The sequence below is a fragment of the Anomalospiza imberbis genome, chromosome 3 (assembly GCF_031753505.1).
Source record: "Anomalospiza imberbis isolate Cuckoo-Finch-1a 21T00152 chromosome 3, ASM3175350v1, whole genome shotgun sequence".
Classification (NCBI taxonomy): Eukaryota; Metazoa; Chordata; class Aves; order Passeriformes; family Viduidae; genus Anomalospiza; species Anomalospiza imberbis.
The window spans coordinates 111,171,453-111,194,828 of NC_089683.1; the positions used below are offsets into that span (position 1 = coordinate 111,171,453).

At 43.3% G+C, this 23,376-nt stretch overlaps 1 protein-coding gene across 1 annotated transcript in view; it reads right to left on the reverse strand.

Annotated features, from left to right (window-relative positions):
• Positions 1-1,088: 1,088 nt before the first annotated feature.
• The window catches only part of SHLD1 (shieldin complex subunit 1), a 35,913-nt gene continuing 13,625 nt past the window's right edge, over positions 1,089-23,376 (reverse strand). The window contains exon 4 of the mRNA XM_068186460.1: positions 1,089-3,854. Within this exon, the coding sequence (XP_068042561.1) occupies positions 3,334-3,854 (521 nt within the window). The 3' untranslated portion in view covers positions 1,089-3,333. The remainder of the gene's footprint in view (positions 3,855-23,376) is intronic.

Sequence of the window (23,376 nt, forward strand, 5' to 3'; positions counted from 1 at the left end):
ACCCTCACCCCTCTGAGACTCTGGGGATGCTGGTCCAGCTCAGGTGCCAAACACCCAACCCACAGCACACACACCTCTAACAGACCTTGGGTGGGATTTGGATCTGGGCTGTGCAGCAGAGAAACCCCTGGGCCAAAGCAAGTCCTGTCTATGTCCTGTGTTGCTCCTGCTTGGCAATTTTGGCCTTGCTTGCCCTACCTTATGGGACTGCTTCCCTGTCTTTTACTTCACTTACACACTTTGCTTGAGGACCTTGTGGGATCTTGTACTCCCAGAGCCCTGAAAGGTGGTGTAGGTTTTCAGGTGTTGCCCTAGGTCAGGCTCAGAGAGCTGCTCCTCGGCTGTGAGCCTTGAACAAACAGAAGAAAAAAGAACCCCTTGGATTTGTTCTGCAGTGTAAGCCCCCAAATGCCTTTGCTACAGCAGCCTCCACACACAGAGGGATGAAAGAGGTGACAGCAGCGGGTTCTGCCAGCAGAGGTGAGAACCACCAGTGCTGGGGAGGCCAACAAGTTGGGGAGCTAGGGTGAGCTGCAACCACAGAAGTGTCAAAACTAAGTCAAGTGCAAGCCAGGGAGAGAGGAAGGCACTTCACCGCTCAGGAATAAACTCAGTTTCTCAGATTACTGCACAGGCTGGGGGGAAATGGACAGAACATGGGACATTTCTGTGAGGGCTTCATACCACTCTTGGTACTTGCCATTCAAAAAGACTCTTTACCTTGAGGAAGCCATGGACAGTCATATCCATGATTCACTGGAAGTGAGCAGTGCACAGAGCCGCAGCACTCCTGATTCTGAGGGGTGCAAACTTCTCAAAAGACTGCATCTTTCAGCAGCACAGAGATTACTGTGTCCTCTGCAAGACGCCAGCCAAGATCTGTAGATATGAGTCATAATCCAAAATTTTCAGCTGCATCCAGTCTGTTCTGCCTACGTTGGTCCTTAAAATTGAACAGTTTCATGCTCTCCTCTGCCAGTATTTCTCTTCTCTATTTTGTCATTCCGAGCTTCTTTTCTCTTCCATCAAAACCCAGTAGGGATGTCTCAAACATCAGTAGGTCTCTCCTGAAGAGCAGGAACTTCCTATTTTTCTGCAAGCTTTCTTTGTGGAAATCAAATGTCTTTGGCTTTTTTTTTTAATTAAAATAATTATTTTAAAAGTTTAAATAGGAGACCAGATGGTTTTCAAGCAAACCCAAAGCACTGACCAAATACAGCAACTAAAGGGATTCAGATGCAGACCTCTGATTTCTCCATCTCCTCTTATGGGAGTTTACTTCCCTTAAAATGGCAGTTAAAAAATTTTGCACAGCAGCTAATTTAACTGTGTGGAACAGCATAAACGCTGGCAAAAATGAAAAACAACAATATCTGATTCACAGTGAAGACCTTCCTTGTTCCCTGTACATCCTTAGCAGTATCTCCCTGCATCTGTCCATACCAGTGCCCTTGTGGCGGGCACAGATCCGTGGGGGTGAAGCTGTGTGAGCTGGCAGAGGGGCCAGTGATGTTACTGTAATTACTGACACACAGAGGAGCATGTTTGCTTCTTCCAGCTGTATCTGTGGCTAAACTAGCTGATATTACCATTCTCTATAGCTTTTACCAGCAGGATGCTTTCACCTGGATTTTGATACACGAGCACCTGTGGGTTTGTTTGCTACTACAGAAATTATGCTGTATCCTCACCTCACTTTTTTTCCCCTTAGCACCATTAACTTGAGTAATGCTGGAGGAGCAGCTGAAGGTCTGCTCCAATATTCTGTGTGCCCTCCAGCACATGTACAACACCTTTGCCATAAAAGCAAGCAAGCAACACACAGAGCAGGACCACCACAAAGCCAAATGTATTGGTTCCATGATGACTCAAGGACAGGAAGCTAAACCCAGGCACTTCCACTATAAATCTATTTGCAAAGAGAAATTAAACCAAGTCCTAAGAGTTTGGCCATAACTTGCCGTCAGCTGGCCCCCCTCCTGCTCTGACTGAAGGCAGCAGCCAAATTTCCACTGCCTTTGCTGGAAACACCTGCAGAGCACAGTGGCTGTGCCAATCTGCCAGGGGCAGCAAGGCAGGAATAGCAGCCCCATGTGGGACTGCAGCAGGGAATGTGACATGGGGAACACAGGAACACAAACACCCACTCTGAGATCTGGCCAGTGTGGACAGGGAGTGGATGAGAGGTTTGCAGCTGGGCTGGCAAACACTGGACATCAAATACCAAAACTGGTGTGAGCACTGTGGCTGTACTGGAGCAACCACACTGATGACCTTTGAAACCCCAACCACCCTTCCTTCCTTTCTTTCTCCTTTGCCCATCTGCTGTCATCTTAAACACATCCCTTCTTCTGGCACTCTGTGCTTCCTTGCTCACACCCACGCTGGAGAATGGCCTCCCCAGTCAGCAAACAACATCACTACAGCAGACTGCTGCTTCTGTCCACCAGCTAGTGGGTGGAAAACATGCACAAAGACATTTATCTGCCTGGCAGAGGCAAAAAAGTAACAGAGAAGCCACCGAGCTGGGAGGCTTCTGCAAGAGAAACCTTAGGTGTCTGTGTGTGGGCTCATTGCTCTGTTGCTGCCTGACATCAGCCTCTTTGGGCTCAGAGAGATCCATTTCATTTTAAAGGAACTTTCCCCTAGGGATCTCATTAGCAGCACCATGAAAGTCAGAAAGGAACTGAAGGTTGTTGGGGGGGTAATGGTGGGAGGTAAACAGGACAGAAGCACTGTCAGAGAGCATACTCAGAGCTGTATTTTCTCTTCCTCATGCACACACACACTTTTTCTGTCAGAAAAACTCACCTGGCACTGCAGTCACAACTGCAGGATTGTATGTCTGTAGGTAAAAACACAGAGCTAACAGGCACCCCATGGAGGCAAATGCGCAGAATAAAATCTTAACTTTCCCTCTGCAGGGCTGGGGCACACCATGCCAAGGTCATTCAAACGTTCTGTTATAGCCAACAGCACTTGGACAGCAATGCCCAGCCAGGGGCTGAATTTGGGCTGGACCACTGTTAACCTTGGGTAAGGATGCAGGCCAATTTAAAAGCCTGGTGGGTATAAATTATCATGTTTGATGTCCCAGCAACAAACACTGCATGACCCCTCCCAATCAGTCAGCACATCCCAAGCAGTTACACAGATGCTCCTCATGCAGTGCTGCCCTTCAGAGAGCAAGGTGCAAGGTCTGGTGTGGGTGAACCACTCCATGGAGCATCTGGTGCTGAAGGTGGTGCTTGGAGAACAATGTCTGTCTAAGAAAGTCACCTCTTTCTGGAGTGAAAGCAAAGCTTCCATGACAGAAACAAAGCAGTGTCTTGCTCACTTCTCATGTGATCCATCAGGGCTACATTCTGTCTGTGCTTGTTTCAAGAGGAACTGCAGGACATCATCTGAGAGTCCAGGTGTCATCCTCCTGTTTTCCAACAACACTTCTCCTTCAGCTGGCTTTGAAAAGCAAGCAGAAGTGGGGTGGTTTGGAAAGATCTTACATCCATCTCTGTTCAAGACCAACTGTGCCATTTGCAGGCAACGTGATGCATATTTTGTTCCATCCTTTTGCTCCAGCTCTGAAATCTTCTGTGACAGACATCGTGAGGCAGCCTCGTAGGTCGGATCCTTTCTCTCTGGCTGCCTTCTGCAATACATTTTGTAGAAGCCATCCAGAGAGTCCCTGATGCTGGCATCTTCTGCACCATCACGTTCATACATCCATGAGAGCACAGCATCATTAGGTTCAGAGGGCTCACACAGCCCTGCTTTTGGGTAACAGCTCACGTTTGCTTCCTCAGAGCCCTCAGCAGAACAGCCTGCAGGAGCTGCAGGTGATGGATTGCTCTCTCCTGCAAGCAGAGATCAATGAAACTCATTAGTCACCAGGTCATCCCTGTGGCAAAGCCTTCTTCTGTCCCCCTCCCACTGCAGTCTGGCAAACAGGCTCTTTGCATGAGCAAATCAAGTGCTGCTCTGAACACAGCTGGGCTGCCACAGGGCCTTCCTGCACAGATTGGTGTAAGATGGGCTGATTTGGGGACCTCACAATTGTCCCAGCCTTGGCACTGCAGTGACTGGACCTACTTGGTGGTACAGATCTCCTGGCTTCTCTCAGTTACACTTCCAAAGAGGTGGAAATTGGGATCTGCTGCTCCTGGAGATGACAGCCGACCCACAAGGAAGTCTGGTTTGCAGCTGAGACAGTTTTGCATCTGTTTCAGTTTTTTCCCTCATCTCTAAGTCTAATCTTTACTTTTCATAGTTCTCAATTGTACTCCAGCACAATGTGCAGTCCCGACCTCCAGCTTTCAGCCAGATCCACAACCTCCAAACCAACACTGTTCTGGTGACTGCATGGAGTTTCAGAATGAGGACTGCAAAGGGGGACTCTGTTCTTCCCCATGAAGTCCCACTTTTGCAGCCCTGCTGCACTAAATGCTCTCCCCACACCCTGATGGAATTTCTACGGATAAAATTAATGCAAAGGCCAAGGACTCATTCTTGCCTAGCTCTTCTCCTCCTTCCTTGCTGACCCACATCTCTGGAAAACAGTCAGGGCTGTGGTTTTCTGCTTCAGAGCAATCAAGGGGGATGCTTTGCACTAATTAATACAGCACAACAGGGACACTTGGCAGTGACAAGACCAGGATGATCTTCTAGGAGGAAGAAGTTCCATAAAGAGACCTTGAATTGGGCTCTGGTAGCCAGGTAGTGCCTCTGACTGCAATCTCATCTCCAAGCCCACTGCACCAGACCGTTTGCCAAGCACCTGAGTCACCGACAAGGAAATTTCCCCAGGCTCAGCCAGAGGTTGCACTGCCGTCATCTGCAAGTTACATAAGCAGGATGCAGGCAGGCAGAAAATAGCTTGGTCTTTTCTAATTCTGTGAAATGTGAAGCAGAGTGCAGTCCTTCGTTTTGGTAGGAGACCATGTTCAAAGGGAGTCTCAGTGTGGTGGCAGAAGGCTGTTTTTCTCTCCTGGTACAGAGAGCCACTCTTCCCAAGCAGAGATTCATTAATCTGCCTGAAATTAAGCTGTCTGTGCAGACACACTGTACCTCGTCTCTTTCTTCCTGTCCCTACTTCCTATCTTTGATCTTTCTTCTCAACTGCACTTCATCTCTGATTATGCAATTTTAAATAGAACTTTCCCTCCCCTTGCAATGTGTCACTTCCAGTGCAGTACAAAGAAAAGCTTGGTGGCCTTCTTTTAACAGTGAGCTATGGCATCAGAATAGCAGATCAGAGAAGGGGTCAATTTTTCCTCAGTCAGCTCTCAGTCTATGCTAAGTTAGAACTGAAGTCTCATGCATCTCTGATAATTCTATCAAGTGGCACCTGGACTCAGACTCCTGTGGCAACTGCAGACCCCTGGGTCGTGCTGGCTTTTTGCTACCTCCTGCTCACAGCCAGAGGTGACAGAGCAGCAGCTGCCTCCAGCTACACATACCAAGCCTGCATGATTTGGGAAAAGAAAAATTCTGTGGGTTTCACGTTGTCAGGGAAGACTTTAGCAATGCTGCTTTGCCTTTCTCCTACCATCTAAGTTTGGGTATCAGGAAAGATTTCTTCACAGAAAGGGCTGCCAAGCACTGGAACAGGCTGCCCAGAGAAGTGGTTGAGTCACCATCTCTGGAGGTGTTTAAACAACATGTAGATGTGGCACTTGGGGACATGGTTCAGTGGTGGACTTGGCAGTGTGAGGTTTATGGCTGGACTCAATGATTTGAAAGGTCTTTTCCAGCTTCAGAGATTCCACTGCTTTTTATTCCACGCTCAGAATGGCCCATAAAGCTGACATCCTTATGCTGAAGCACAACCCACCAAAGAAGGGACCAGTAAGTGTCTCAGGGGTATATTCTGGGGTGTGATTAGTCAGAACATATTTCATTATTGTTATTGTGAGAACAGTTTTCTTTCAGTTACTGGTTCAGATGTATGCATCTCTATTTCCCAACAGTAGGCCCTATCCTCCTAGTGGATTACTTTTCCAGCAAGACAGCCAACAGGGATGGATGCCCCAGCCCTGGGAGTGCTCAAAGCCAGGTTGGATAAGGCCTTGAGCAACCTGATCCAGGGGCAGGTGTCCCTATCCATGGCAGGAGTTGGGACTACATGCTCTTTAAGGTCCACTCCAATCCCTTAGCATTCTGTGATTCTATGACTTGAAAAGTTGGATGCAGAATTCCAAGAACCAATCTATACCTTGCAAAGTACTGCCTTTCCTTAGCTTTCCTGACCATTTTCCAATACATTCTCAAACTGTGTGCCAAGACTGATGTTTGAAAGCACACCCAAACCTTCTCCTGCCTAAAAGTTATCAGTTAAGGTAGAGATCCTTCCTCGATACCCTCTAAAGAGCTGGTACTGCTGTTGAAAGGTGCAAATTTCCTAAATGATTTATAAACCACAGGGAACAAGCACAGCAGCAGGATGCCTGCAGGGTCCAGAAAGAGCTTCTCAGCTGGAGCACACACAGAGCACACGAGCACACAAGCACACGTTGTAGGCCAGCAAACGTGCTGCTAAAGGCAAAGACAGCGTTCAGCTCATCAATCCCTTTGCCTCTCCATGCACATGCACCCCTCAGAAAATCTGGGATTCTCTCTTAACACACAGCAGTGTTGCTTCAAAGCCCAGACCACTCTGCCACCTCTCAGCAGCAGGAAAAATGTAGTTTTATAAATGCCTTTGTAAAATCATCCCATAGCAAACTTAACAACACAGCTGTCACACACCCTTGTGTTGGCTTGGCCCAACACCTACGGGGGTCAAGGCAAAGATGAGCAAGGCTGAAAACTCTCGCTCTTTGCCTGCAATAGAATTTCATCACCAGAGAATCTGGCTCATTATTTTTAGCTATTTTCACTCATTTATACTACCGAGTATTAAAGGGGGAAAAAAACCCACCAATATAGAAGCCCCAAAAAACTGAAACAGTCATTATTAATTCTATTTCATTCTCACATGATGGATAATCACGAGTAAGAATGTATATTATTTCATCTGTTCCTCCACTCCATGCTAATTGAAGTTCAGCAGTTGCAACTAATTAGTCAAAGAGCTGGGGGCAGATAAAAGGATATTCTTGTGTTTATAAACCTGCTGATGAAAATTTAAAAGCTCCATCTGGTACAAGCACATAACCTTACTGCCTGAAGCACAAAACCAAATCCTGCTTTGAACCTGGGCCACTTTCAGCGAGGCAACAATGCAGCAATATTATTAGTTGCACTTACAGAAAATGTAGCTGTTTGAATTTCTGTGTAACTGTGCTCAAGCACAGCGAAGTTCTCACAGACTGCATTATTTCTCTTATCCCACCAGCCTGTCAGGATCTACCTGGGGTGACTGCAATCACCCACAAGAAAGGGTCTGTGGTTGCCATGAAGTGCAATAACAGAAAAGTAAACACAGATGCTGTCCCTGAGAGCTGCTCCAGCCCTCCCCCTGCTCTTAGAAAATCCCTCCTTGCCCCTCCACCAGACATGCCCATATGGCATGGGAAAGCTCAAGGAGAGGTGATACTGCTTGGGCTAGAGCAGAGCTCCCAAGTGACACCAACCCTGTGCCAATTCAGGGGTTCAGAGATGCATCCATCTGCACAGCAGGTGAGAACAGGTCCCATGCTGCAGCTGAATTCCCTACATGTATGGAGCACTTGATGCACAGAAAAGCATATTTTGTTCTTTTTTTCTTTCCACCTGGCTGCTTTCCAGTAGGAGTGCATGTATCATCATGGGAGTGCAGGGAAGAAAGAAGAAATTTTAGGAGAATTTGGCAGGAGCCCTTTCTATCCCAATCTCACAAAGCACTTTAGCCTGCCAGTAATCACACACCTGAGTACTCAGAAATTGCAAATCCAGACATTTGAGGGTCAAATTCTATTGCCCTTGCTTGCATTAAGAACATTTCCTCTGATGACAACAGTTAAAAACCCGTGTGTGAGCTGCTGATCACATTCCTTTACACGAGCTGAAATATATTTGCATTATAGGATTTTTATTACCACATTTAAATTGGAATAGCCCCAAAAAGACAAGTATCAAGAAAAATAAGTATCAATCTGCTAAATACTGCACAAACACTTATTACATCGAGAAATTACAGATCCTAAAGCCTTTTGGTGTACAGTATTGAATCATTGTAGAGATTACAATTTCTCTGCCTTGCAGAAAACAGCTGTTGTCTTCTTGGGCAAAGGGAAAATGAAATTTCCAATAACATTATCATTCAAAAAGACTCTTATGAGCAAAGCAAATTTGTTCCTTGTGGGTATTTAAACTGTGAACTGAAAGTGAAAATAAGAATATAATAAGCCTTGCTGCTTTGCTGTCTCCCTGGTGCCACACAAACCAGCTTTCTCCTGTTGCCATCTGCAGCTCACAAGATGGGAACCTGTGACACTCTGCTTTACACATGGCATAACCAGCTATATTCCTCATCCCCCCAGCCCACAGGGGTGGCACATGTGGCTGTGTCTGACTCTGAGTGCTGGCCAAGAGCTCTGCTAATGCCAGCTGCTCTGACAAGAGACCTGGAGAAAGTGAGGGTGGGCAAAAGGCAGCAAAAAGGGAGGAATTTGGGGACTGGAGTAGAAAAGGGAGACAGTGACAGAGGAATAGCACTGAGTATGGCCCAGTACTGAGTCAGGCTCTCTGCTTTTTTTCTTCTTTCTGCTGCACATTTGTGGTGTGAAAAGTTGTGGAGGGGGGGGGGTTTCAATTTGCGTGGAATAAGACGCAAGCAGTTATTTTAGGGAAGCATAAAACTTTCCCCTTTCAGTCTAACCCCCTTAGGAATCTGAAATTCAAGAAAAATAAAAAGGCTGGCAAATAGTAAAGTGCTCCTGAAATGCAATATGCAGGCCCAGAGCATTCCCCTAGACACTCTTCCAAATGTCACACTGGTATTAAACCCTGCCCTGCTCCAAGAGCTCACCCCCGACGCCTGCCGCGCCGAGCTTTTAATCCAGCTGGGAAACTCAGCTCAGTGAAAGCTTCCCCTGCTCAAACACACTGCATTTAATAAACCAGAGAAAGTCAGCTGCAATATGAACTACAAATTAACACTCCTTATCTGCTGAAGGCCAAGAGATAAACACCACCACCACTACAGCACAGATCTGTTCCTAAGCAACCAGGCCCCACAGGCCAGGGCAATAGGTATGGGCAGGAGCAGATCATAAACACCATCACTTACAGCTGTGCCCCAAGAGCCTGAGGAGGATGGCACATCCTCAGCCAGGCCCCAGAGCAATGGGCTTTGGATGTAACTGTGTGTGAGCAGCTGCTCTAAGTGCAACAGCATCCAGGGACTTCTGCCACTGCAACGATCACGGGTGTCTTTGAAGGGATGGGCAGGAACATAACGCTGGGGTGCCTGAGATTTTATTTTCACAAGGAAGGTCCTTCCCTTGGAGCTCATAATCATTCTAAAAATACAAACAGCAAATTTAAGAGCTCTTCAAATAGGTATACTTAGAGTGGTTTAATTTACATCATTCCTGAGCCAGTAAAAACTCCTCAAGCATCCTATTTGTCTCAAACACTGCTTAAGACCTAAGGTTAAAGATTCTATTATTTAGGGTAAACCTTCTTTGAAACATAAATAGTAATTTTTAAAAGTTTACATAGCTGAAAACATGAAGTGTCAATGGAAGTTATTATCCAGCAGATGAGGGCATCAAGGGGATTTATTGAACTGCAGTTTGCTGCTTTCCTGTTACATACAAAGTCCTGGGGACTCAGCCTGACTCACCATGTCTGTGTAACACCAAAGGCACCAATTTCCCAGAGGAAACTCTGATAAGGCTTCTTGAGCTAACTGCTCAGCTTCCAACCAGGCATTAGGGGAGCCCAGGGAAGTGACTGTAAGAACAGCAGTGTGCAAGCTGACGTGCACAGACAATGCTGCTGTCTAACCCTAACCCTCTCCTTACCCAAACCCCTCAATGGGCTTTCCAGACAGGATCCAACACAAGCATGCCCCAGCTGAGCCTCTGCCTTCTCTGCTGGTGAAAATCACAGCTGTCCACCCATGGCAAGTCCTTTATCACCACAACCACAGCACTGCTCTGCCCACAGGGAAGACTCACCATTTGAATCAGGTTTGACTTCTGTCTTCCTGTCAGCAGGAGGATTTTTGAGTAAAATGATGGATTTTTCCTTCTTTTGGTACTGGTTTTTTAATACATGGAAGGCTCTAATTTAACACCACCAGATCGTATTTGTCTTAAAGCTCATCCTTTTTCACAATAAAAATCTGATGGCTTGAAGCAGGTGAGAAACAATCCTGCCTAGCTGATTTTCACTGTTTTAGATTTGTAAAAATTTTATGGAGGAAATCTGTGTTCTATGGTGATTGAAGAAGCTTTCTCACTTTAGTTACATTGCACAGATGAAGCAAATGGTAGTTATTTCTGTTTATATTTTTTTTCCAGCCTAGAAATTGTCAATTCCAGTCTTGTCTTTTTTTCCCCCAGCTGATTCTATAGAGTTAGCTCTTTCTGAACTGTTAGCTTTCTGACCCAAGAAGCATTTCCTAAGGAACTCTATTTTACTAAGAGCGATGAAACTCCAAAATTCAGAAAAGGATTTTCTATGCCCATCTCTTCAGCCAAGAACTGAGAAAGACCCTTGGGACCCTGAGTCATTCAGGGATACCCCTCCTAGAGAGGAAGAGGGTCTGAGGACAACATTCTTCATGGTTCTAAGGCAAAAGACAAGCAGGGAGAAATCCTTCCTGTTTCTGGCAAGGCTCACAAAAGAAAGATACTGAACTTTTAGACGTTTTGTTGATGTGGTCATTCAGAACTGATGAAGTTGTGAGCTGAAACTAAAAGTGGACTTGAAAATCTATCTGGATGAGAATTAGTCATCATAGACAAGACTAGCAAAAAAAAAAAAAAAAATCTGGGAGAGTTATTAAATCCCATTTTTCCAGGCTTTAACAAACCCTTTCACAGAGGCAAGAATGCGGCCCAACAGGCAGGACACTGAATGCTGTAAACACCATTTTGAGGATGGGGCTGACATAAAAAGAGGAAAACTGCCATTTATTCTGAAATATTCAGTAATGGCCACTGGCAATGACAGGAAACAGCCCTAGATTACAAGTATTATTGAGGAAATATCCCTCTATATGCAATTACTGAAAAGAAAATATCCTTTCTTTATATACGAAATACTTTTGTCTCTCATTCAGTTACACATTTTCAGCAATCAAGAGGACTAATAATCTTCAGCTAATGCCTTTGGCAAGAATAAGCAGACAGCTCTCACTGGAGATAAACTGCTCAAGTCCCACCATCAGTCTACAAAAATTCTGCCTTCTGCATCTCCTTGGAGAGTGATCTTTATGTCGGTTTGCCTGGAAAAACAGGAAATGATGCTATTCATACAGCTAAAACACAAGGGGAAAAGCCTGCCATGACAGTGTTCTTTAGTAAGAACAGACTAGAAGACTGACATATTACATAAAATTTAGCAAAATGTTTGCTTTGTTCACAGATTATGTGAACTTGGAAAAGGAGATGGGGTGAGGGGCTGTTCACAGTACTCTGCCTTCCCTTGCTGTTATAGCACTTGAAAGTCCAACCCAATAATCTCAACAGCCACAAACACACACAGGGGTTACACTGAAGAGATTCACAGGGCATTTCAGCCCTGCTTCCAGCCAGCTCTGCACATCTGTGGACACCAGTGACTTGAGAATCACAGGCAGAAATGCAGCTCTTGACCAAGAAAATACTGCAAAGCAAGGTATTTTTACAAGCATCCCTCTTGACTTGTAGGTGAAATTATACTACTTGTAAATACTTTTGATTACAAAAGAGTTATGACCTGTAATACTGTCATTGCTCATCTTCATGGGAAGTCCTGTACTTGGAGACCTGAATCCTGAGGTGGAGTTGATGCCGGGGTACCACAGATGATCTATTGTAAAACAGCTGCTGTGGGGAAAGGAAAATGCTCCAAAAATGAAAAGAGGTAGAAAACTGAGTCAAATAAGGCAGAGGAAGGTGAAACTCAGTTAAATACAACTTCCTCTCAACTTTTTAACCCTCCTACCTACAGACTTGTATGTCTCCTAGGTGCATTTGTGTGAATTTGTTCAACTTTGTACCAACTTACAATTAGGTTCAGATCTCAGACTGGTGCACTGATTTTCAGGAGTGCTAAATACACAGATGTTCTTATTAAATTTAAAAGAAGCCACAGATATTTTATGCCATCTAATGCCACCTAAGCTTTAACTTTACTAATTCTTCAGTAGCAGATCACTTCTACAGCAGAAGAACAAGGGGGTACCTTGCAGTACCTTGCAGTTACCAGATTTCAAGATCCTGATCTTTCATTTTTGTCTAAGGCCAGAAGCACAAGTGTGGGAATACTGCAAGAAATGCTTACAGATGGACTGATTCCCTCTAGATAGGAGTGAAACAGCTGAATGTGTGCAGTCTGTACCTCTTCAGATCAAAGGTCTTTACCTCCAGTCAGGATTGATCTTTCACAAAGAACAACACAGGAACATTTGCAGAGATGGTTTCCTGAATTTACTTGCTATAAGATGGCTTTGAAACCATGCTTCTTGTCTGTGTCATGCTCCTGAAAATATGCTGCACATCAGACAAACACTGAAAGGCTTGCTCTTCTTTTAGAAGCAGGAACAGAAAAATAAAAACAACAAAGAAATTATCTCAAAAAGCACAAGCAAATAGCAGGTACAAAGGTAAATACAACCACTGATATTCTGGTGAAAATCTGAAGGCAGAATGAGGCATTTTCCCTGCAGGCCTGATGTGGCTGAGAGCACTGAACAGGCTGTGCCAGCCTCCAGTGCCTTGGCACAGAAAAGAGCAGACCCACATCCTCTCCAGCCATGGGGGCTGTGAGATCACTCACAGCCTGGGGCTTTCTTCTTCTGCATTTCCAGTGGGAGCTTGTGCACCAGACATTGATTAAAAGTGAAAAAACAGACTCAAACATAAGAATGGAAGCAAGATACCAATCTCCACCATCAGCTTTCCACAGACTAATAAATTAAATAGCCCGACACTGAAAAAATCAGTGTCAGATAGATCAAACAGTCATCAAGGAAATTTTCAAGAGACAGAAAACAAAAACTGTACAGACTACAATGAAAAGCAAATAAGATATACAAATTTAATAACCTGGGAGACATTTTCTCATCACTAGTCTGTGACATTTTGGCTTGCTACTTTAAAGGTGTATATTGAATAAATATTTGAGCCACCTAGTTTTGCTGCAGTATTACTAAAGATCAAGTAATGAACAGAAATTGGACTACAGCAATAGGCACATTTATAGACCATTCACAAATGCTGAAGGCTTGAGGACCACAAGGGCTTTTGCTTAATTATCTACATGCTGTATTGGGAATCACAGAGAATCTCTTCCATCAGAACTAGCTTGAGACAAAATTGGGCTTTGAACAGAATTGTTTTGCCATTTAATGAACCAGCTTTCTGCAGGAATTGCTCTGTGGCTAATAAACCAAGCACCTGAAAACTGAAATTGGAAATGGCTCTAACTTAAGAAGGATATTGGGAGGGAATCCGCAGGCCCCAGGGCTGTCCACACATACCCAGCTTTCTCCAGGTGGTGCCATGGCTGTGATACTCTCTGTGCTTCTGGGAAAACCTGAAGTACAGAGCAGAGGGGAGAAGGTCCTTGACAAGGACCTTCTTAAAAGCTATACAGAAGAAAAAACACTGAGCAAGCAAGTCTCCATCCCCACGTTGTCACTCTGTCCTCTCAGCCAGTCACGAGGAAGGCTTGGCAATGCAGGCATTTCCCAGCTTGGCCCTCAAAGGGCAAACAGCAAAAGGTTTCAGTCACTCCAGACTTGTTGACATCCTTTTACCTGGCTCTGCAGCCTATTAGTCCTGCTTTTTGTGAGAACTTCTTAGCCATGAGCAGATCTGGGTGCACCCAAACCTCTCAGTTCTGCCCCAAATCAAACATTTCACCCAAATTAATTGTGGATACAACTCTGGGTAAACTACGAAGGCAAGTGAGAGCTGAAATCCTGTTTACAAAGCAAACAAAATAAAACAAAAGTGACGTTGTCCATCCCATATTATCATCACACAGCACCAGGATGGCTCTCCTAGGAGGCTGCACATGCTCAGGAAAGAGCCTGGGGCTGTGTGTGAAGCACTTGCTTAGAGCTTTTTAGCAGCTCCTTCAACTACTGACGAGCTGTGGCTAGGGATAGTTACTGCAACCAAATACTTGTGAACAGAAAAACTAATGAATTCCTGCAAAATAAGGTGGATAAAAGGACAGATAAACCAGAGCAAGTTAGGGCAACTCCACTGATCCTTAACTGAACGAAACATTTTTGAATGAATGAACCTTACACCCTAGGAGTGCCTAACTGAAAATACCTACTCGATTCCAAAATAATCATACAAGTAGCAAGGTAGGGAAAGAGGGAAAACTTTAAAAAACTTAACCCATCTGGTATTTGCAGATATAAATGTTTTGATAATTTACAAATTGTAAAAAACCACTCTCCAACTATTTTTCAAGGCGATGTGGGAGTCTTTGTATGACTTTTACAGAGCAGGGAGAGGAATAATGCTTGTGTTTGTTAAGAATTTGTTCTCTGAGTAGGGGCTAGAGAGACTGCAGAAGCAGATATGAAGCAACAACAGCCCGTTCAAAATTTGCAGTTTGTTGATCAGACTCCCAAAACTGCACAGCTGTTTTTTAAAAAAAGTGAAGCAAGCAATGTAATTGGGGCATTTAGCAATTCCCACTGCTCTTCTGTCATCCAGATGAGAACACAGGTGCAACCACATTTAAAAATGTCAGTGAATTAATGATACTGATTAGCACTCCTGGTAAACATAAATACAAACATAATTAACAGTGTTAACCATATTAATATGGCCATTTACCTATTGAAATTAAAAAGCAAATATTTAACATAATGAATGCATGAAAATGTACATTTTTATTCAGTTATAAAATTAAGTATGATATGTGTGTGATATAAAACAGATCTTTAACAGTGAAGGTAGATTCCATTTTTCAAATAAAAAGCAAAGTTTATCACTGGGCAACTCCTGTATCTAAGCTGGAGTTACTCCTGACAGCTGTGTTCCAGGACAAGCTCAAGTCTTCTGGTTCTTATTTGACACTCATTGGTGGGTGGGATTTGACAGCCCACATAATTTAGCACATCACACCCTGGGGTAATTTTCTTTTAACTTCTTTTAAACTTGTAAATCCCAAGAAGTTCATGATCAGCTTAAGAATTTTGTTTTAAAAGACCTAAAGAGTACATAATTCAAACAGACTGGATTCTGTGATTGCAGCAAATACATCTGTTTTATTTCTAAATAAAATGTAATTCTGAAAGAAAGGCTTCGGTGAACCTCTTCAGCCCAAGTTTTGGGATTTGTCTTCAAAGGCTACTTAAAAGGGTTTTTTTAGATCACATGTGGGCAATGTGAGAACATAAGTAGTTAGTTTGTGTTCCATTACCTTGACAACCTGCTACCTTAATCTTTCATTTCCTCAGAAGCCATCTGAAAGCCTCTCAACCTTTGCAAGAGGACACTTCTGCACAGAATATAGACACCTGAGCCTCTTAAAGAAGGTGTAGCTGCACATACAAGAGCGTGCCAGAAGATGATCATATTCAAAAGTGATTTGGACTCGAACATTATTGAATTACAAAAAAGGTGTCTATGTGCATTTCCCATTAATTAAACTAAGTCAAGAACAGCTGCCAGAAAATAAAATTGACATTCAGGAGATCCCTCAGCTTTGAGGTTTTAAAACCTCTATGTTTAGAGCACAGGAGTTTTTTATTCCCTCCACTCTACAAACAAATCCACTTCCTAATTCCACATTCTTCCACTTCCCCTTGGCCACGTTCATTGCTGCAGTTTAGTCGTGACTCTTAAGACAATGGAAGATATATCTGATGCTTCCTTGAGCTGGAAAAATGTTTAATGCATTAAGGGCACACACACAAAAAAAAGTGGTGCCCTTGAGTAAGCAATTGCATGAGGATAAAATAAATGTCCACTGAGAATTAAAAGAAAACAAATCTATCTGCCCGCCTGCAGCGAGGCTTAGTGCCCTCTCTGCGGCTATTGTCACTCTTTCTTTATAACAAAAAAGTTAGAGGCCAGTCTGCTGCAGCACAGCCTTGACACAGTTCAGATGTATCTTTTAGACACAGATTTGGCATTAGATCACAAGTACCAAGTCTCAAGCAGAGCACAAAGAGCAAAAGTGAAGCCATCCTAAAGAAGGCATGCAAGGTTAATCGTGGGGCGTGGTCTTGGCACTTCTTTTTTAAGTTTACCATCACCACCATGACCTACAGAGTTTAGAGCACCTCGGGGTTTTTTTCAGGTTTGGAGCTCTTTCCCCCCAACCTTTGGCTCACCATTTCATGCTCCTGCCAAGCCATGAGGAAAAGAAGGCACGGGAAAAGTTGTTGAAATCTGCTCATGGTCAACAAAACAGCCATCACAGGCAGCAGGGTCAGTCTGGAGCCAGCAGAGGAGTGGTGTGTCCTGGTGGAGCAGGGACTGTGCAGAGCAGGGAGAAAGGCACCATTTGCTGCCTTGCAGAGAGGAATTAGGTGCCAGTGTCAGTGGCTGCTTTTTAACACCCACTGCCCATCCCAATGGGGTCCCTCTCTACCTGCATGCACTTGGTGCACACATCTCACTGCCTGTGAGTGACCACTGTTTATCTTCTCAGCTACACTAGAGAATATTTCCTCATATTGCAAAAAATTAATTTAAAGGAAGCTTGAAATAAATACAAATAATGGCATTTCTTATGATTGTACAAAGACACTTAAGCTTTTAAAATGCAATTTACACGAGAGCAGACAAAAGGATTTTGAACTCTTTAGCAAAAACCATCCCAAGGAAAAAAAGTGACTGAAAAGAAATTACATCCTGGCTACAAGTAAATTATATTACAGACAGCTAGTTGTCCAACAGGAACACTTTGGACTGTGATACATATCAAAATAAATCTAATTACCCCTAAAAATCAGAGAATCTGTAGGTTTACCTAAAAACCAGGAAATGAGCTTTTAATTGTTTTCACTGCAGACACAAACAAGAGACACTGATTAACTTACTGGGCTCAAGAGAGGTAATTATTTTGCAGCAGATGCATCTGTAAGAGCAATTCTGTGACAGCTCCAGATTTCATCTGTCTTTATTTAATGAAGAGCATCTGCACAAATTACTTTTTCCCTCAGATCTTAGGTTTTGATGTGAACTCTGCTCAGACAGAATGCAAGAGTCAATTATTGCCCAGTATCAGGTTGATACTGATGCTAGAGACACGTGCTACAGACTGAGTCTAATGAAAAGCCCCTAGCTGAAAACAGAATTTAATTTCCTTTAAAAAAACCCCAAACAGTCCTCAGTTTTGTAAAAATATTAAAAATATTATGAAAAAAGATGAACAGATTACCGAGCACATATGAAAGGGAGAATATTTGAAAAGTTTCTTGCCAGGAAACAAGCTAAAAAGTATTTTAATATGAAATACTCTCTTACAGCTAATGTGCTGTTTCATTCTGCAATATTAACCCCAGAGCAGAACATCTAGGTAACAATAATCTGAAATACTATAAATCCACAGAATTGAAAAAGTGTTTAGCAAGTGATGCCAACATCTCCGTATTAACTTTCCCAATGCTGTTTCCCAGATCACTGCTGACTAGAGCAAGGTTTCAACTCTTCCAAGCACCCATCCCCACACCCCTTCAGCAGCCCTCATCTGCAGGGCATTTAGTGTCTGGAGTTCTGCAGAGACAGAACAAAGTGCCTTAGGATTTATTTATTCCAGTTAATCCCCTGAATGAACTATATCCTCCACATCAAGTGGATGGGCCCTGAGCAGTAGGATTTCAGGAGCTATCCAGAGGGTAAGAAGCCATACAAATTGCAGCTCCTTTGGATGCACACGCTCTCCCCAAGAGAGCTCTTTGTACCAAGGTGTACTAAGGTGTAACAGGTGATTTGCTGCACTGCTTTTTCTTAGTTCTTTGCCTTGAAGCACAACTTAACGTGCACCAAAGCACATTTTGGATAGGGACATGTTTTAAAGACTGCATTGAGCTTTAGGAAGTACTCACATGAATGTTAATGAGACCAGAGATGTTCACACAAACACTCACAGAGGGAGAATAAGGATGGTTTTGGGCAAAGTTAGAGAAAAAGACAAAGCAAGAGCTAAATCAGTACAGTCACTTCTGTCGCTTCATTTGTCACTACAGCAAGAGAAATCAGGGATACTGTGGTGTCCTGGAGAAAAGTAAAATCCACAGGTCCCAGAAATAACTGTTTCCAAATTGACAATCAACAGTGTTTTGCAAAAGGAAAACCCCAGACACATTACCAGATGTAACAGCTTCCAGACAGCAGTGAAGCCTGATTGTTTTCTCATGCAATAATCAAGTGAAGGAACCAGATTGCTGCAGCAAGCTAATAACTTACTGGCTGAGAAAAGCTACAGAGGTCTGGTGGAGAGGTGAGGAGAAGGGGAGGGCCCAGCTACTGCCTGGCAGGGCTTCAAAAAGCTTGGAAGGTTCAAGTCAATGCCTTCACCGAGGCTGCTAAACCAAAGAAAGCCTTCTGTCTTCCTTCAGATCTGACCACCTCACTGTTTTGGGATCACTCTTGCCTTAATACCTGCTCCAAGATCCCACAGGAACTGAGATGAGCAGGATCACGTGGCACATAGAATTGCAGTATTTCTAAGGAGGCCAGATATGGATCTAGCTCCAATAGTACAGCCATGAAATAATGTGTTTCTTTTCATGGCTTTGCTGCAACAGCATTTGGCTCAGTTTGATCCCTACACATTCATTTAGCACCACTTTGGAAAGGCAAATTCTGGTTGTAGTCAATAGGTGAGAGACTCCTGGCAGATCCTCTCTCAAAGATTTCCTTCTGAAATCATATTAAGAAGTGGTTAAACTGGTTTGTTTGCTTACTTGACAAGAGGATCGAGAGAGGGAAACCATCAGTTTAACTCCAAAAAGCACAGGCTTCCACACCTCAACACCACTGGGCACTGGCATCTAGAAACAGCACAGTGGCTTTATTCTGTGACTGGGGGAGAAAGATTTTGGCAAACAAAGGATGTAACAAAGCGGGTTGTTAAACAGAAGTATTTAAACCAGCCACATGCACTTTTTAAAGACAAATTATTGCCTGAAAGATACCACTAGGTTTTATATCCCCTCATTCTAACTCTTCAGCAGCTGTAGAGATAGCAGTCAATTAAGCCATAATCAAAGGTTTATCTATAAATATTTCATTGCCAGGTATTGTTAATAAAAGAGAAATCCTGAAGAATTTACATGGCTGACTATTTTGTGCAGTGTGTGGGAATAGCACAGGCAAACCCAGCATTTTGTTTTCCCATTTGCCAACAACACACAATCACCCTCTTTCACCACACAGTCTAACTCACCCTGATAAGTTTGCAGCTCACAGTTGCTAATTATGGAGCATGATGCTTTCATTCTGAATATCACATCCAACTCATTTTTGCTTTAATCTTCTGCAAAACAATGATTCTTCAAAATCAGAACAACCCCAGCTAGAGTTACATCAGAAATAAATCACTCTCTCCATTAACTATCAGCAGGTTGTTGAAAGCTAATAAAAATATGTGACTTCTTAACAATGAAAACATATTTCCCCTTATAGTCCAAGATTGCTGGGCTTAAGAATCCTAATATTTCCTTCCATTCAATCCAACCCAGGAATGAAACCCACTGGCACAAACTCAGTATCTCAGCCACTGGAGCAAACTTCACTTCTGGAATGCTCTGCAGATGATTCACACACACACAGAGATGCTACTGGGCAAGTGCCTCATACAAAATAATAATTAGCAGCTGTAACAAACATCCTATCACAAAGCACTGGTGCAGCACAAAATGGATCTTCTCAAGTTATTTTATTTTGCAACTTCTGCTGCTTTCTTTACATTTTAATTAAGACTGCATCAGGAGAAAAATTAACCTAGAAATAACCTCATTAGACATCTAGAGAAGCAGCAATGTAGAACAATGTTAAAGTCAGCTGGGATTGCAGCTCTGTAAATCAGATTCTGCTTCAATTCAGCTCTTCAGCAGAATGTTCATCCTTTCAAGAAACTGCTACTGAATAGTAAGATATCATGAAACAGATCCCACCTGTGCTGCACCATGACCAGAAGTAGAGATGATACATTTCTTTGAAATCTTAATAGACAATAACTGCTAAAATAATTGAATTCAAAATAAGTTTGTATTATGAATAGCACAGAAGGACTTGGGCTAGGCATTGGGTCAGCATATTAAGGATAAGTATTCCTTAGATCTGTACAAGTTACTGTATCTTTGGTTTATCTATCTGTAGGCTATTCATTACTAAAGTAAAATACAACCATAAAATTTATACATACACAGATACAACCTACTCTGTGGACCCCCAAAAAAATTTTCCCCTCCTTCAACTCTGCCTTGCCTGCTTCTCTAGTCCAAAAATCCCCTTCTGCTCCTGATTCTGGGCATCTTATCCAAGGATTTATTTTCAAGTAACAGTGGTTATGAGGTACAGTCTAGTGAAGGAAAGAGTTGTACCTACAACAGCATTGGTATCAGCTTTGCCACCTGCAGAACAGGAATACTCTTTTCTAAAGGGGAAAGGAAGGAGGCACCAGGCAGGATTAGATCACCTTCTAGTCTGGAATGTCCCCTCCACTTGTGGTCTGCTCTAGGTGGCAATCTCGTGCTGGGGATATGTGGGTGTGACCTGACACTTGAAATTAGACAAAAATTAATAAAAGCCTTGAAACACCATCAGATCTGTTAAATATCTCAGCAACATTTATAACAACAACAACTACTGACTGAGCTTGCTCTTACTACCCAAATCACTGCAGTCCCCTTTCTTTCTCTGCTAAGCTCTTTGCCTCAATGATTTCCTGTTGCACTGAGTTTTACAATCTAATTACCTGCTGTGTAACAAGTGACTGATTTTGATTCTACTGCCTTTCCTTTTCATCCAACAGACACAGAACCAACATTCAGATTCCTCCTGAGATCATTACTGGTTTAAATTTAATTTTAAAAATAGAAAAAAGAAAATGTTTGCATCATTGAAACAGAAACACACGTATAAAAACAGACCACTATGAGAGTACCAAAGCCTCCATTCATCTAGAAGACATTATAGCATACTTGTCTGTTTTCCCATGCTCAGACTTTCTGGTTGATTTTGTCTCCTATTACAGATTAAGAAACCAAAAAACCCAACAAACAAACAAACTAAAAACCAACAATAACAACAACCACAAAAAACACACACACAAAACCCCAAAACTCTTCTGTCAGGCACTGCAGCCTGCACAAAGCTGGGACCTCCTTTAGACTGGCAGGCATCATTTCATTATTAGAGCTGTATCAGGCATCATTTCATTATTAGAGCTGTATCAAACAGTCTGTAGTCTCTTTGAAGGTATGAATGCAATGGGTTTACCTTCTTCACACACCCAAATAACTTCTGGAGTAAGATAACCTCTCTGACAGGCAGTGCTACATTTATAAAACACAGTGAACTTGCAAAAACTTTGCTTCCACCTCTACCCAGAGTGAACTCAAACAGAGCATAGCCAGAAATCCCTGGGCAGGCTGAAAAGAACAGCAAGCAGCACACAGCACAAAATATTGTCATTTGCTTGCCAGTGCTTATTGCAGCAATAAATAACCAGCTGCCTGCCACCCTTCACAGAGAAACCCTCAGCATGGAGGCTTGCTGGAAAGGCAGCAGCACTACTCATCCTGACAGCACTCCATCTGTCTGGGAGGAGATTTCAGAGGCAGAGAGATGTCCATGCATATGAGGCCCAGCTACTACAGAGTCTACAGCACACAACAAAAAGAAGGGAGGGCAGTGGGGTGGGGGGTTGTTAAACTCATGAAATGAAGGAAGAAATCAGATGCAGGAGGGCTCCAGGACAAACCTTCATGCACTGCAACCCACACTGATGCTGAATCACTGGGCTGTGTTGTTTTGTTTCAAAAAATATTGTGGATGATGATGTGTGCTTTATTTTATACTTGCAGTCTGCTGCTAAGGGGCTATGACTCACTATTTTTTATGCTGCAGCCTCATCAGTTGCACACCAGTGAGCTCAGTGAAGTAAACCAGAGAAAGAGAGAAGAAAAATGAGGCCTGAATTAAGACAGAGATCTAATTTAAATTCAGTGCCAGATGCCCCACAGGTAAGTGGTGATAGCAGTCTGAGCTGTGAGGCTTTAGGAACACTTCAACTGGGCTCAATCCATGTGGTGTGGCACAAGCCAGATGTTACAGAGGGGAAGCCAGGAAACATTGAGAGCAGCATGTGAATGTAAAGGCAGGGACCAAATAACTGCACACAAATCCAGGGCAAATGGACCACAATGACCCCCACAATCCTGGCATTAATCCAAGCCACGTCACTGCAGAGAGAAAGGCCCTGCAGCCAGAAGAGAGAAATGGCAGGGAGCACTGCTAAGTCTGACATCCTCACCACAGCTATGGAGCATCCCCTGCAGCACTCCAGGCACTGCATCCACCCTGAGCTCTACTCAGCACATGGAACACAGGCATCCTGCACACAGCCTCCTGCTCAGCTCACTCAAACCTGCCATGGCAAAGCTGGGTAGGAACAATCTGCATCCTTTCACAGCAGCAAGTCTGCCCTCTACACTAAGCAGCATGCTGGGAGCACAGCTTCTCATTTGAACAGCACCACTGTAACTTTTTTGTTCTCCTCCCTGCCACGAGGCACAGAGGATTCCCTCAAATGTGTTTTTCTGTTGCTAGTTCACAGCAGCTCCTAAGGAAGCTTCAAATTCAGGGAATAAATTCAGAGGCAATAAGAGACCACAGCAATCAGGGCAGACGTATAGTTTTCTGTTGCTGCATTTTAACAACTGCCAGTGCAGGGCCTTTTGGGTCCAATAAACTCCAGTTGATTTTTCTACCACACAGTCACAGACTACATCTGAAAAAACATCTGAATAACTGAGAGCTAAACTTAAGGAAAGCTTCCCAGTGAAAATGAAAAAGTCAGACCATTCATATTTGATCACAAAACAAAACTAGGTGTTTTGTGTACCGGGACAGGTGAATCTGACAAATTACAAGACAAAACCCCTTAGAATCAGACCAGGAAAAAAAAAAAGTAGAAACTTACTAATAGATTAAAGAAAACAAGAGGTTTTAAAGAGCCTTGAGGAGTGACATTTCTTACTTATGCATTGTGTATAAGCAGATCATCATATCACTCTCTAAACCACAAACCCCA